This window comes from Carya illinoinensis, chromosome 8 (assembly GCF_018687715.1).
Source record: "Carya illinoinensis cultivar Pawnee chromosome 8, C.illinoinensisPawnee_v1, whole genome shotgun sequence".
Classification (NCBI taxonomy): domain Eukaryota; kingdom Viridiplantae; phylum Streptophyta; class Magnoliopsida; order Fagales; family Juglandaceae; genus Carya; species Carya illinoinensis.
This window is the reverse complement of record NC_056759.1, coordinates 13,515,682-13,527,591: the sequence shown is the minus strand read 5'-3', so window position 1 is coordinate 13,527,591 and position 11,910 is coordinate 13,515,682. Positions and strand designations below refer to the sequence as shown.

At 32.7% G+C, this 11,910-nt stretch overlaps 1 protein-coding gene across 1 annotated transcript; it reads right to left on the bottom strand.

The window, feature by feature from the left end:
* Positions 1-8: 8 nt before the first annotated feature.
* On the bottom strand, positions 9-990 carry LOC122318896. Its single transcript, XM_043136630.1, has one exon. It carries the CDS (start codon positions 694-696, stop codon positions 190-192), a length of 507 nt encoding a protein of 168 aa, XP_042992564.1. The 5' UTR covers positions 697-990; the 3' UTR covers positions 9-189.
* Between the last annotated feature and the right edge of the window lie 10,920 nt (positions 991-11,910).

The following is an 11,910-nucleotide window of genomic DNA, read 5'->3' as shown; positions in this document are numbered from 1 at the left end:
AACCGCACTGCAGCACCAAATGCTCAAAAGGGAATGAAAAAGCTAAAAGGCACCTGTTCTTCATGTGCTCCACCAGAAAACCACACATCGAACTTGTCCCTTAGCTAACATACAGAGTGTATTATCATAATGGGTCCCAGTTATCTTTTGGCAACATGGCATTCAGACACCACCAGCACTTCCGCAAGTTTAACCCCTTTTCATGACCATCCTCCCATTCCTCCCATATTCTTCCACTCTCTCTCTGGGAAACATATTTTTGTTTCTGTTCATTATCACGCAATTGATTTCATCATCATTAATGGCTTCCTTTTGGTCCATATTGGCAATGTTAGCTGTCTTGATGGCCTGCTCTTCATTAGCCATGGCATCTAAACTAAACTTGAGAACGAGTGTTTCAACCATTTCAGCTGCGCCTGCATTATTGCCAAGTGCTCCTGTGTCCTCTCCAGCTCTTTCCCCAGACATCAGTCCCTTATTTCCTTCTCCTGGTGGTGTGGCACTTCCTCCATCCGAGTCATCACTGCCTACCATCCCTGCTAGCCGGAGCCCTCCAAACCCAGATTCTACGGTTGCTCCTGCACATGATGCGGCCTTTCCACCATCCAAATCTTTGCCGGAATCTTCATCAATTTCTATGGCTCCATCCTGGTCTCTATACATTGTTGTACTGCTAAGTTTGGTGGCGGTTAGCATAATGCAGATTCCTGGTATATGAGGTGTTGTTGAACAGCTCCATCAATTATTTTTACTAGTGGTTCTCCTTTTTGTCTGTAGGATTGTTTTTGTTTCCGTAGTACATGGTATGATCTATTGTAATTTTAGGTATGAACTGGCATGAAAGGCATTGCTGTGAGTTATGATAGGCTAATGTCTGCAAAATGGTACAAAATAAATAGACGTTTTTCAGAAATCCCATACTTTATGCTCTCTTGTGTGTACATATCTTCCGATAGAATATTTTGTTTTGAGAAGTGCTAGACTTACAAAGATGTGATGCATTATATTTACCTTTCACAATCCGACTAAGCATGTTAGTTTGTAAGTTTGTTTTTATAAGATTTTTGTGTAGACCAAGCATTTCTCTTTTGTTTAACTAAAGGAAAGGTTAACAAAGTAGGGAGTTTTTATTCTTCTTTTTCTCTTCTTTTTTGTTTTTGAAAGATATTACTCAGCAAAAGGTATTTTCAACCAAAGAGAACCTGACTTGTCCTTTTTTGTTTTGCAAAGTTCCAAGAGGGGGGGCTATTGCCCAATTACCAAAATTAAGAGCATAAAACGAGTAAAGTAAGAAGGTGGGGAAGAAGAAGAAGAAGAAATGAAAATACAACAATTGAGCTACAGGTAACGTGTCATCTAGGAAGAATACCTAGAATGATGGAAAATACAAATACTTGAAAAAGAAGCTTTAGATTAACTTCCAGGTTGAGCTCGAAGGGGATTCACCTAAATATAGACCTCTTTCTAGATTGTGTTAAAAAGGAGACACTACTTAATCAACAATTTAACCTTCAAAGATCCCTTAACAAATTCTCTAGAAATGCCCCCTTAAATTTGTTGAACTCAACTCAAAAGGTAAAATAAAATAAAATAAAATAAAATAAAGGAGTCTCAAGCCAGATACTTCTTCAGACTCACATTTTCATCCTTGTGCATATCCACTGCTAAGCTCAGCTATTTTACGATCTCTCTCTTCCTTCACCTGTTTGCATTTAGATAATGTTGAGCTCTGTTCTCTCTTAAAAGTTCCCCAATATATTCCCTCAACTTCTTCACTTCATCATCCCTGACCCGACCTCTCCTTCCATATGGATCCACTTGAGTTTTCGTGTTCCTGCTCAGGATCATCAACTTAAGTCAGAATCAACAGACTCGTGAGGGTCTCTTAAGTCTCCAAGTAGCTGTCATCTGTTTCATCGATCCTTAGAGGAAGAAAGTGGGAACCCCAAGATTGATCATATCGCTCCGGTTGCTTCTTGTAATACATTTCTGCTCGTTGAGCAAAGGAATCTGCATCCTTTACAATCAATTTTAGCGTGGCCTTGGTCTTCTCATCTTGTTCTGCCAGAGAATATATAATGGGTATAGACATCCATATACACAAACCTGCAGCAGGTCTACCGATAATTAGATGAATATAGAAAAAGAGAGATACCGACGCATTGTTATAGGATCCCATAAGCAGTTTTGCATGGTCACGTAAGTTTATTTACATTTGTTGAAATGTGTCTACTGTATTGCTTTTGGGACCATTTCAAAAACAGGTATGTGGGTTGTGCTGTCAAATATCATTAAGATTTGAGTATATCTTTCCTAACACAAATTGGTTCAAGTAGGTAAACAGTTCATGATCCGACCAATGGTATCAGAATCCAAGGTTATGGGTCGGAGTCACATGAACCTCACTACCTCATTCTGAGAGAAGGTTCTCGTAGGCTCATAACACCACTCTCTGTAACCGTTTTAAAAAGAAATATGTAAGGTGCGAGCGATATCAAATATCATAAAAAATGAGTATATCTTTCGAAACACCAATTAATTTTAACTACGAGGCAACATTTCAAGCGTCTAAATCGATCAAGGGTGCGTTGAAAAGTATATAGACAGCTCCTAGTGGAGTTCAGAGCAATCAATTGTGAGGACCACCATGAAAACCAGCAAGTGCTTTCGCTAGTTTACCCCATACAAACATCCCAACACCAACAACATATAACCTTTTAGAACAGTGCCATGAGACAAGATGTGGTACACTTCCAAAGTTCCAAAAGGATCCCAAAATCTTCATTTTCCCAAACATATTTCCCCAACCCAGAACTCAGTCATTCGTGCCCACCCACTACATCACATTTATGGACCACTTTCCATATTTTACACAAATCATTACTAATTGTTTGATCCATTAGGGATTGTTAGTCAGATAGGATGGGGGCTTGTAGTACTATAGAGCATGTAGAGAAAAGATTTCCATTGCTTTGTAATCTCTCTTGTCATTGGTTCAATTTAGATTCTTTTGATCTTTAACAACCAAAAATATGAGTGTATTTTGAGATGACTGTTCTACTTCTTCGGATCATGTAAAAAGTTGCTTTTCCATTTCCAAGATGGAGTAAAAGTTGATGCACAATATTCAGATGTAGAGTGTTCATGAGCCAAAAGTAAATGATTTAAATTTGTGAAACTTTTTGTTGGAAAGGAGGAAGGGAAAGGCGAGCAAAATTTACTCAAAATCCTGTTCTACCAAGTCTATGAACAATTTTATTTATCATAAGAAATCTTTGTACCTAATGTTAAGAAATAGAAATTTTTGAAATCGAGATTGTTTCGTTAGATTTTTTAAAATCGATTTCTTTTTTAACCGATTTAGGAAAACATTTTGAGACTTTCTATCATTTAGGTCTCTCCGGTTGGAATCTTAAGCCTGATTTGGATAGTAAAATCCTCTCATCTCATTCCATCCTATTTTAATATCTAAATACGACAAAGACAAATAATTTTTATTTAGTCATTATAATTTTCTCAAACTTTTAAGTAAATATAAAAAATAATTCAATTTTTTCTAATTTTAAAATAAAAATAATATTAAAAATATATATTCTAACAATATTTAAATTTTATAATATTTTTACTCAAATTTTTCTCTCTTATTTTTCAAAATTTCATAAAATAGTTTAATTTACATCATTTTACCATTATTTTTAAATTATTCCGTTTTTATTTCATGCTACTGTTATCATGTCTATTATCATGTCATGACCGAGAAGCTACCTTATCTTGTATCTCCAATAGACTTTGTCCCCTCTCAATAAAGTTTAAAAATAAAATAAAATAAATATGGAACATATTATTAGTCTATTACAGTTCTTTTTGTCAATTCACACAATAAATTAATTGCAATACAGCTTTTTTTTTTTTTTAGTTTTAAGTATTCCACAACTCTGCTTTTTGGATATTTTATTTAAGAGATGAAATAAAAAGAAATGATTTTAAATAAAAGATAAAAATTAAATAAAATATTATTTTTTTATATTATTATTATTTTGAGATTTTAAAAAATTAAATTATTTATTATATTTTGTATAAAAATTTAAAAAAATTATAATAAATTAATAAGATGAGATGAGATATTTCCTGAATCCAAAAAGTGACATTGGCTATAAAATCTCTACAACTTGGCGGAGTTTTTGACAAGTTAAGATGTTTTTATTTCCAAATATAATACCTTGAAAAACTTCACAACATTTTTAAAAACTCATCTCTCACATAATATGAAATATGAAATTAAAAAAAAAAAAAATAGCTACCTTGTGATGGCTTTTATATTTTTAATAAATAAAAGAAATAAAAATTTAAATTTATTTATTACACCTTTAAAAACACATCTTTTTAATTTTAGCTAGAAAATCTTAACCAACTCACCTTTGAATCCAAACCGGAGTAGATCAAAAGATTTTGAATCAAAGATTTTAGACGTTCAGTTATTTCTTTTTATCAATTATATAATTGAAATGATATTCTACAAGTCTTAAATAAATAAATCTCGTGTAAGTTTTAATAAAAAAAATGAATTATATTTTTAAAAAGATTATTATTTAGTAGTGGGGGCTTTTTTTATATAAAAGATTTGTACAAAATGTTTCTATTTAAAACTTATATCTAGTATTACCCTTTAAAAAAATTTCAAAAAGAATTTTCTATTTTAACTAATCAAAAGGTAACTTTTTAAAGGCTGTGTTTGGAAGATAAAATCGTTTCAATTTATCTCAAATAAATTATTGATAGAATTTATTATTTTTTAATTTTTTATAGAAAATTAAAATTTATCTCAACTTAGTCATACATTTAAACACATATTTTAATCTATTTATATTAAAAAAAATTCCAAATGAGACCTACAAATAGTACTATTTATATATCAACTCGAATAATCAGATCATCTTAATATTCAAGAGTAACCCAATCTTAAGTTTTTAGATTTTCATTTTTTTTCAAATTGATATTTTTTCTAAATGAAAAATTAGAAAATTGAGAAAATAAGAAAAAAAAAATAACTTTTAATGGTTGTCAAATGGTGTGTTAAATATCATTTTTATTTTTTGAAAACATATATTCTTCTATCACATCTTGGTGGAATGAACTCTTACAGCTAAGAATTGACATGTAAAATTAAGGCTACTTTTGAATATAAGAAATATTTCATCTCATTAAATTATTATAATTATATCAATTTTTTACACAAAATATAATAAAAAATTTAACCTTTTCAAATCACAAAATAATAATATTAAAAATAATATTCTAACAATATTTTATTCAATACTATTTTATTTTTAATTTCTGACTTTTTTATCCTTAATCATAAAGAACATTTTAAATGATTATATTTATTAAATACTTGAATAAGATCACTAAATATATGAAATATTAATGAAAGCCTAAATGAGAGGTTTTTACGATAAATCTGCAAAGGAAAATACTATTCTTCTCGAGGAAGTCCATCGATTTTTTATACCGATTTATTTTTTTGTTTTTATTTTTACTTAATAATTAATAAAATATTTTTTAATAAATTTATATAATTTTTTTACAAAATATTTAAAATATTTAAAATATATATCTAAAAACTATATATTCAGTGAGCACTTTCAGTGGCTCGCTCGATGTAGCATCACCCATCCGCAAAAGCCAATTTATACTGTTAAAAAAAAAAAAAAAAAAGTGCAAAACTTGCAATATTCCGTAGATTTCCCGCAAAAGCCTAACCATAAATGTATCATTACTAAAAATAAATATGATATATCAAAGAATTTTTCTGTTGCGCAACTTATTCTAAACAACAGTTAATGTGAATGTTTATGTATCCGTTAAATCTATTTAATAATAAAAATAATTTTATAATTTTATAAATTATATTAAATCATTTCAATTTATAAAATTAATTTTTATTTTCCTTTTTCTATGCCAGAATAACGAAATTAAAGATAAATCTTTCTGAATTGAAAATTGAATTTGAACCGATGCCTCGGGAAGTCGATCGGATTCAGTCCGGAGGTCAGGGGAGAGTATCGGCCGGTCCGAACCGGCAAAACCGACCGGATCGGTAGTTTCGGTCCAGACCGAACCGGACCGGTAGAATGTCTGGTCGGTTTCAATCCTATTTTCTCTGGACCGATGGGTTTCGGTTCGGTCCCAGTCCAGGGGGTTTTGCCCCGGACCAGACCGAACCGGACCGAATGAATATTAATATATTTTATTATTTATATAATAATTATAATTATATATAATTATTTATAATTTTTATAATTGTATATAATTATTTATAATTGTATATAATTTATAATTATTTATAATTTTTATCTTACCTAATAGGCTAATATTTATCATACTAATTATTAATATATATAATTTTATACTAATACAATAATACTAATATAATAATATTTATACTAACTTACTAAGACTAAGACTAAATCACTAACCGTCTATATTAATAAATCGCTACTAGTTGTTAGTATTACATGATATTTACATCTAGTTATTAGTTATAATTTATAAACTTATAATAAATAAGTTAATAAATATTACTAATTTACTATATATTAATAGACTAATAGTATTACTGTATTAGTATAATAGTCTATTAGTAATTTAGTATATAGTAAATTACTAATATATATAATAGTAATTATAGTATACTATCACTTATATATATTAAATTAATATATTTAAGTTATTATCTATTAGTACTAGTGTAACTACTAACTAGTGTTATTACATATTAATATTATTAGTTATTAGTTATTACATCTAGACTATCTAGTTATTAGACTATAGTAAATAAGTTAATAAATGTTACTAATTTACTATATACTAAATTACTAATAGACTAATAGTATTAATATAATAGTAAATTACTAAGTAAATTTCAAAAACAAAAAAAACTCTCTAAGTTAGTAATAATTAACTAAATTAACAATTAACTAGTGATTTTTTTAGTGATTTAATTAAATAATACACATTAAATAGTTTACCTAATTTTATTTTTACTAACTTAAATATATTTTTACCAACTTATTAATTTTTTTTATTGTTTAGAATTAGATTTTAGAAGAAGTTATATGGGTTGGGTGAAACGGGGCCGTTTCACCCAACCCATATATTTTTTTTCTGAAATTATGTGCTGAAACGGCGCCCGTTTCAGCACATAATTTCCCTTCCCCCCCCCCCTCCGCCGTTTCAGCACGTAATTTCCCTTTCCGCCCCTCTCCCCCCCGATTCCCTCCACTCCTCCTTCAGTCTTCAGACTTCACTTTCTCTCTCAACTCTCAAGTGAAAAACACGCTCGACGCTCACAAATTCTACAAACCCTAGCCCTATGCCGTGCGCATCCCCTCCAAGCCGTAACCCATTGCCGACGCTGTGCCGTTGCCCACTTGCCCCTCCGTCGCATCTCAAATTCCCAACCGTTGTATTCCCGTTTTTACCGAACGAGGTGCCCTCTCTCTCTCTCTCTCTCTCTCTCTCTCTCTCTCTCTCTCTATTATTTTTATATCTTACCTATTAGTTATTATTTTTGTTAATTTGCTTGATAGTTGTGGATATTAGGTTTGTTTGTGTGCTGAATAGTTGTGGATTTTAGAGCATTGGCGACTTGTGCCCATTTCTGGAAAACAGATGGGTTCGCTCGAGCCTCACGTACTTGCCGCTCGAGCGAACCCAGGCAGAGTGGAGCGCTCGACGCTTGCTCGACTTTCAGCTCGAGCGAACTCAGGCAGAGTTGAGCGCTCGACTCTCGCTCGACATTCCGCTCGAGCGAAATTAGGCAGAGTTGAGCGCTCGACTCTGCCTCGACATTCCGCTCGAGCGAACTCAGGCAGAGTTGAGCGCTCGACTCTCACTCAACATTCCGCTCGAGCGAACTGAAAAATCTTTTTTTTTTTTATAAAATTATTATTATAAAAATAAATTTATATTATCATTTTGATGAATCAAATGGCTAATCCAATGTGGGATTATGGATAGAAAGGTCTTAGATTTATGGAAAACTTGTACTTTTCATCAATTTTTAAAGATGGCTTTGATGAAGCCAATGTGGATGGATATTAGGGTTGTTTGTGTACTGGATAGTGGTGGATATTAGGGTTGTTTCCAGGCTACGGACAGCCAATTGTTCTAGAAAAACTTATTACACTAATTGTTGGTTGTTTATTTTTCTAGATGGATTCGTCAACTTCAACCAATGAGGTGCAAGAGTCAATACAAAGCCCTGGTATGCCTCCGCCCCCACCCCTATCCAATGTAAGTGATAAATCTAACATTGGTGGATCACAAAGTGGTAGAGTTAGGTCAATGGTTTGGGATCATTTTACAAGAATATCAAAAGGGGATCCCACTAAACCTAGGGCTGCATGTAATTACTGTGGTGCTTCGTATGCATGTGATACAAAGATCAATGATACAAAGTCTATGAAGCATCACATTGAGAAGCAATGTAAGAAAGGTTCATTTAAGAATACGGATAAGTCCCAGACGACTCTAGGTTGGAAAATGGAGGGAGATAGTGGTGGTGGGGGACTTGTGCCCATTTCATTTAGTGTCGAGGCTTGCCGACAAGCCTTGACAGAGATGATTATTGTTGATGAATTGCCATTTAGGTTTGTTGAAAGGGAGGGTTTTAGAAAATTTATACTTGTGGTTTGCCCTAAGTGGGTAGGGATTCCATCCCGTTGGACGATCGCGAAGGATTGTTTTAATTTGTTTATTAGTGAAAAAAATAAATTAAAAAGTGCTCTTCGAGGGCAACGAATTTCCCTCACCACGGATACATGGACATCCTTGCAAAATCTTAATTATATATGTCTCACAGCACATTTTATTGATGATGACTGGAAGCTACATAAGAGGATTCTTTCCTTTTCTTTGGTTGAAAATCACAAGGGTGATACACTTGGTAAAGGCATAGAGTTGTGTTTGCATGATTGGGGGCGACCGAAAATACTTGCTACCACTCTTGATAATGCAAGTTCTAATAATGGGGTCATTTCTTATTTGAAAAAAAAAAACCAAGTATAGGAGGGATACGGTCTTGGAACATGAATTCTTGCATGTTCGATGTTGTGCACACATTCTAAATTTAATTGTGCGTGAGGGATTGAAAGAGTATGACGAGTCTATTGCGAATGTGAGGGGTGTTGTGAAGTATGTTAAATCCTCCCCTCAAAGGTGGGGTACATTTAAGAAGTGTGTGGCATTGGAAGAGATTAAATGCAAAAGTCATGTTTGCCTAGATGTACCGACTAGGTGGAACTCCACCTATCTTATGTTGGAGAGGGCTGAGAAATTTAGAAAAGCTTTTGATCGGTTGGAGGAAGAAGATATGTGTTTTTTAAGTAGTATTGGAGATGATGATGATGACAATGATGAAGGTAATGTGGTAACTAGAAGAAAGTCAAAGAAGTTAGGGCCTCCCAATGCATCGGATTGGGATAAGGTACGGTTGTTTAAGAAGTTTCTTGCATTATTTCATGATGCAACTTTACGCTTCTCGTGGGATGAGTATGTAACTTGCAATACCTTTTTTTCGGAGTTGGTGAATATTAAAAATGCCATTAACATAGAGTGTGAAGAAGGAAGTCCCGTAGTGGGATTAATGGCCTCAAATATGAAGATAAAGTTTGAAAAGTATTGGGAGGATATGGATAATCAGAATATGTTGTTGTACGTTGGGATTGTTCTTGATCCTCGTTACAAGATGCGATATCTTGACTTTGGGTTGAGAAAAATGTATGCATATGATCAATCAAAAATCATTGATATGAGTTGGAAGGTGAAAAATGTATTTATCCGCATGTATGAGGCATACATCCAAAATGAAGAAGGGAGTTCTCCTCAACGCACAAGTTCCCCACGTGAAGATGCAAGTCCTTCCACAACTCAGTCTACGAATAGACATACTGTATTGATGGCCCAATTTAAGCAAGAGTTACAGTCAGAAGACTCTTTGGAAAGCAGGTCAGAGGTTGATAAATATCTAACTGAAAAATGTGAGGATGAAGGTGATAATTTTGACCTACTAAATTGGTGGAAGGTGAATTCAGTTAGATATCGCGTACTTTCAAAGGTTGCACGCGATGTACTTGCAATACCGGTATCTACTGTGGCCTCTGAATCTACATTCAGCACTGCGGGTCGTGTACTTGACCCTTTCCGAAATAGTTTAAATCCGATGATGGTTGAGGCTCTCATATGTGCACAAAATTGGCTCCGTTCTTCCTCTACTCCAATAAGCCTTAGGACTTTAATGAATGAAGTGGAGGAATTTGAGAAGCAGATAGATATGGGTATGTAATCAATTAACTTTGATTTATTTTGTGGTATATTTTGTTTTATCTTCTATATTATTTTAACTTTATTTCATTTGTTTTATATTAAATTTTTATGGATTGAATGAGAACTTGTTGGGGAATTGGCTTATTCTGCAGAATGATCAAATGAAATGGCTACCGAGTCTTAACCCAATGTTGATGTAAGACATGAATTCTGTTTAAAATCTATATATTTTTTTTCCCAGTTTTATTTCTTTCTAGATGTGATTTGTTTGTAAAATCTGCTTCTCTATTATATTTGGACTTTAATACTTGAAAAATTCACAAGTTAAAGTCAATAAACATCTTGTTTTATAGTGATTCTGTACATATCAAGGCCTTATGTCATTAATCCTCTCCTAAAACCATCTTCTCTAGGCCTTGTGTCATTAATTGTTGCACTTTGAAGAAGTGCATGGTAAAAAGACTCAGTTATAGCTTGTGTAAAAGGCTAACTAAAGGTTGATTTGTTTTATGTTCACCAATATCATCTTGTTTTGTACCAACTCAAGTGCTGCACCAACTGAGTTGATTTATTTTATAACAGACTAACCTAATGTTTAAAGGTTGATTTTTATTATGTTCACCAATAGGTTAACGCCTTGGTTTTTTACTTTTTTATCTGCAGATCTGTGAATCGTGATCTCAGCCTTGATGGAGAAATTGATCGTGAGGAATTTGCTAATAGTCAGGGACTGATTAAACAATTACCTAATTGTATAATTTGTATTTTGTTTTGATGTAATTATGTTAACTTTTAGATGCTACTGTTGGTCTTTTTTTATTTTTTACGTAATTTATGCTAGTGTTAATCTATTATAGTGCACTGTGCATCAGTGCTTTTGATGTAAATTATTAAATATAACTTCTAATTTTTGATAGTTCCTTTTTTTAAGACTTTTTAATTTTTAGTTTTTAAATATGCTTGCAGGTTTGAATTTTTTAAATATGCTTGCAGATTGCTTGGGAATGGATTTTTATTTTTCTGGCCTTTTAGAATACAGATTGTAATCATTTGATGTACCATGTATGTAAAGTAAGATACATGAAAATCGATTTTTGCTATATTTTTCTCTTGTTAGAAGAGCTTTCTTTCCTTTTTTAGATATATGATAAATATTAAATAATATATACTATAATTGATTGATCTTTAAATTGTTTGGAACGTATATAGAAATTTTTTATTTTTTTGGTAGTAAAATATTTTATTCAAATTTATTGTATATAGATAATTTTTTTTAATGGTTATTTTTATTTTTCTTTTTAAGTATTTTTTTGGTATTTTGGGCTTCAAATTAGATAAATTGTTAGTGGATTTTAACTGTTGGGCCGAAATTGATGTAAGAAAAAAATTGGGCCATTGGCCCATTTGGAGTCCGGTCGAACCGATTGGACTGACCGGACCGGACCATCCCGAATGGGACCGGACTGCCCGGTTCCATTGAGATTCGGTCCGGTCCAGGGTAGGAAATCCCTAGACCGAATAGATCCGGTCCGTCCATCAAACCCCCCGGAACCGGATCGGACCGGACCGGACCGATCTCCCCCT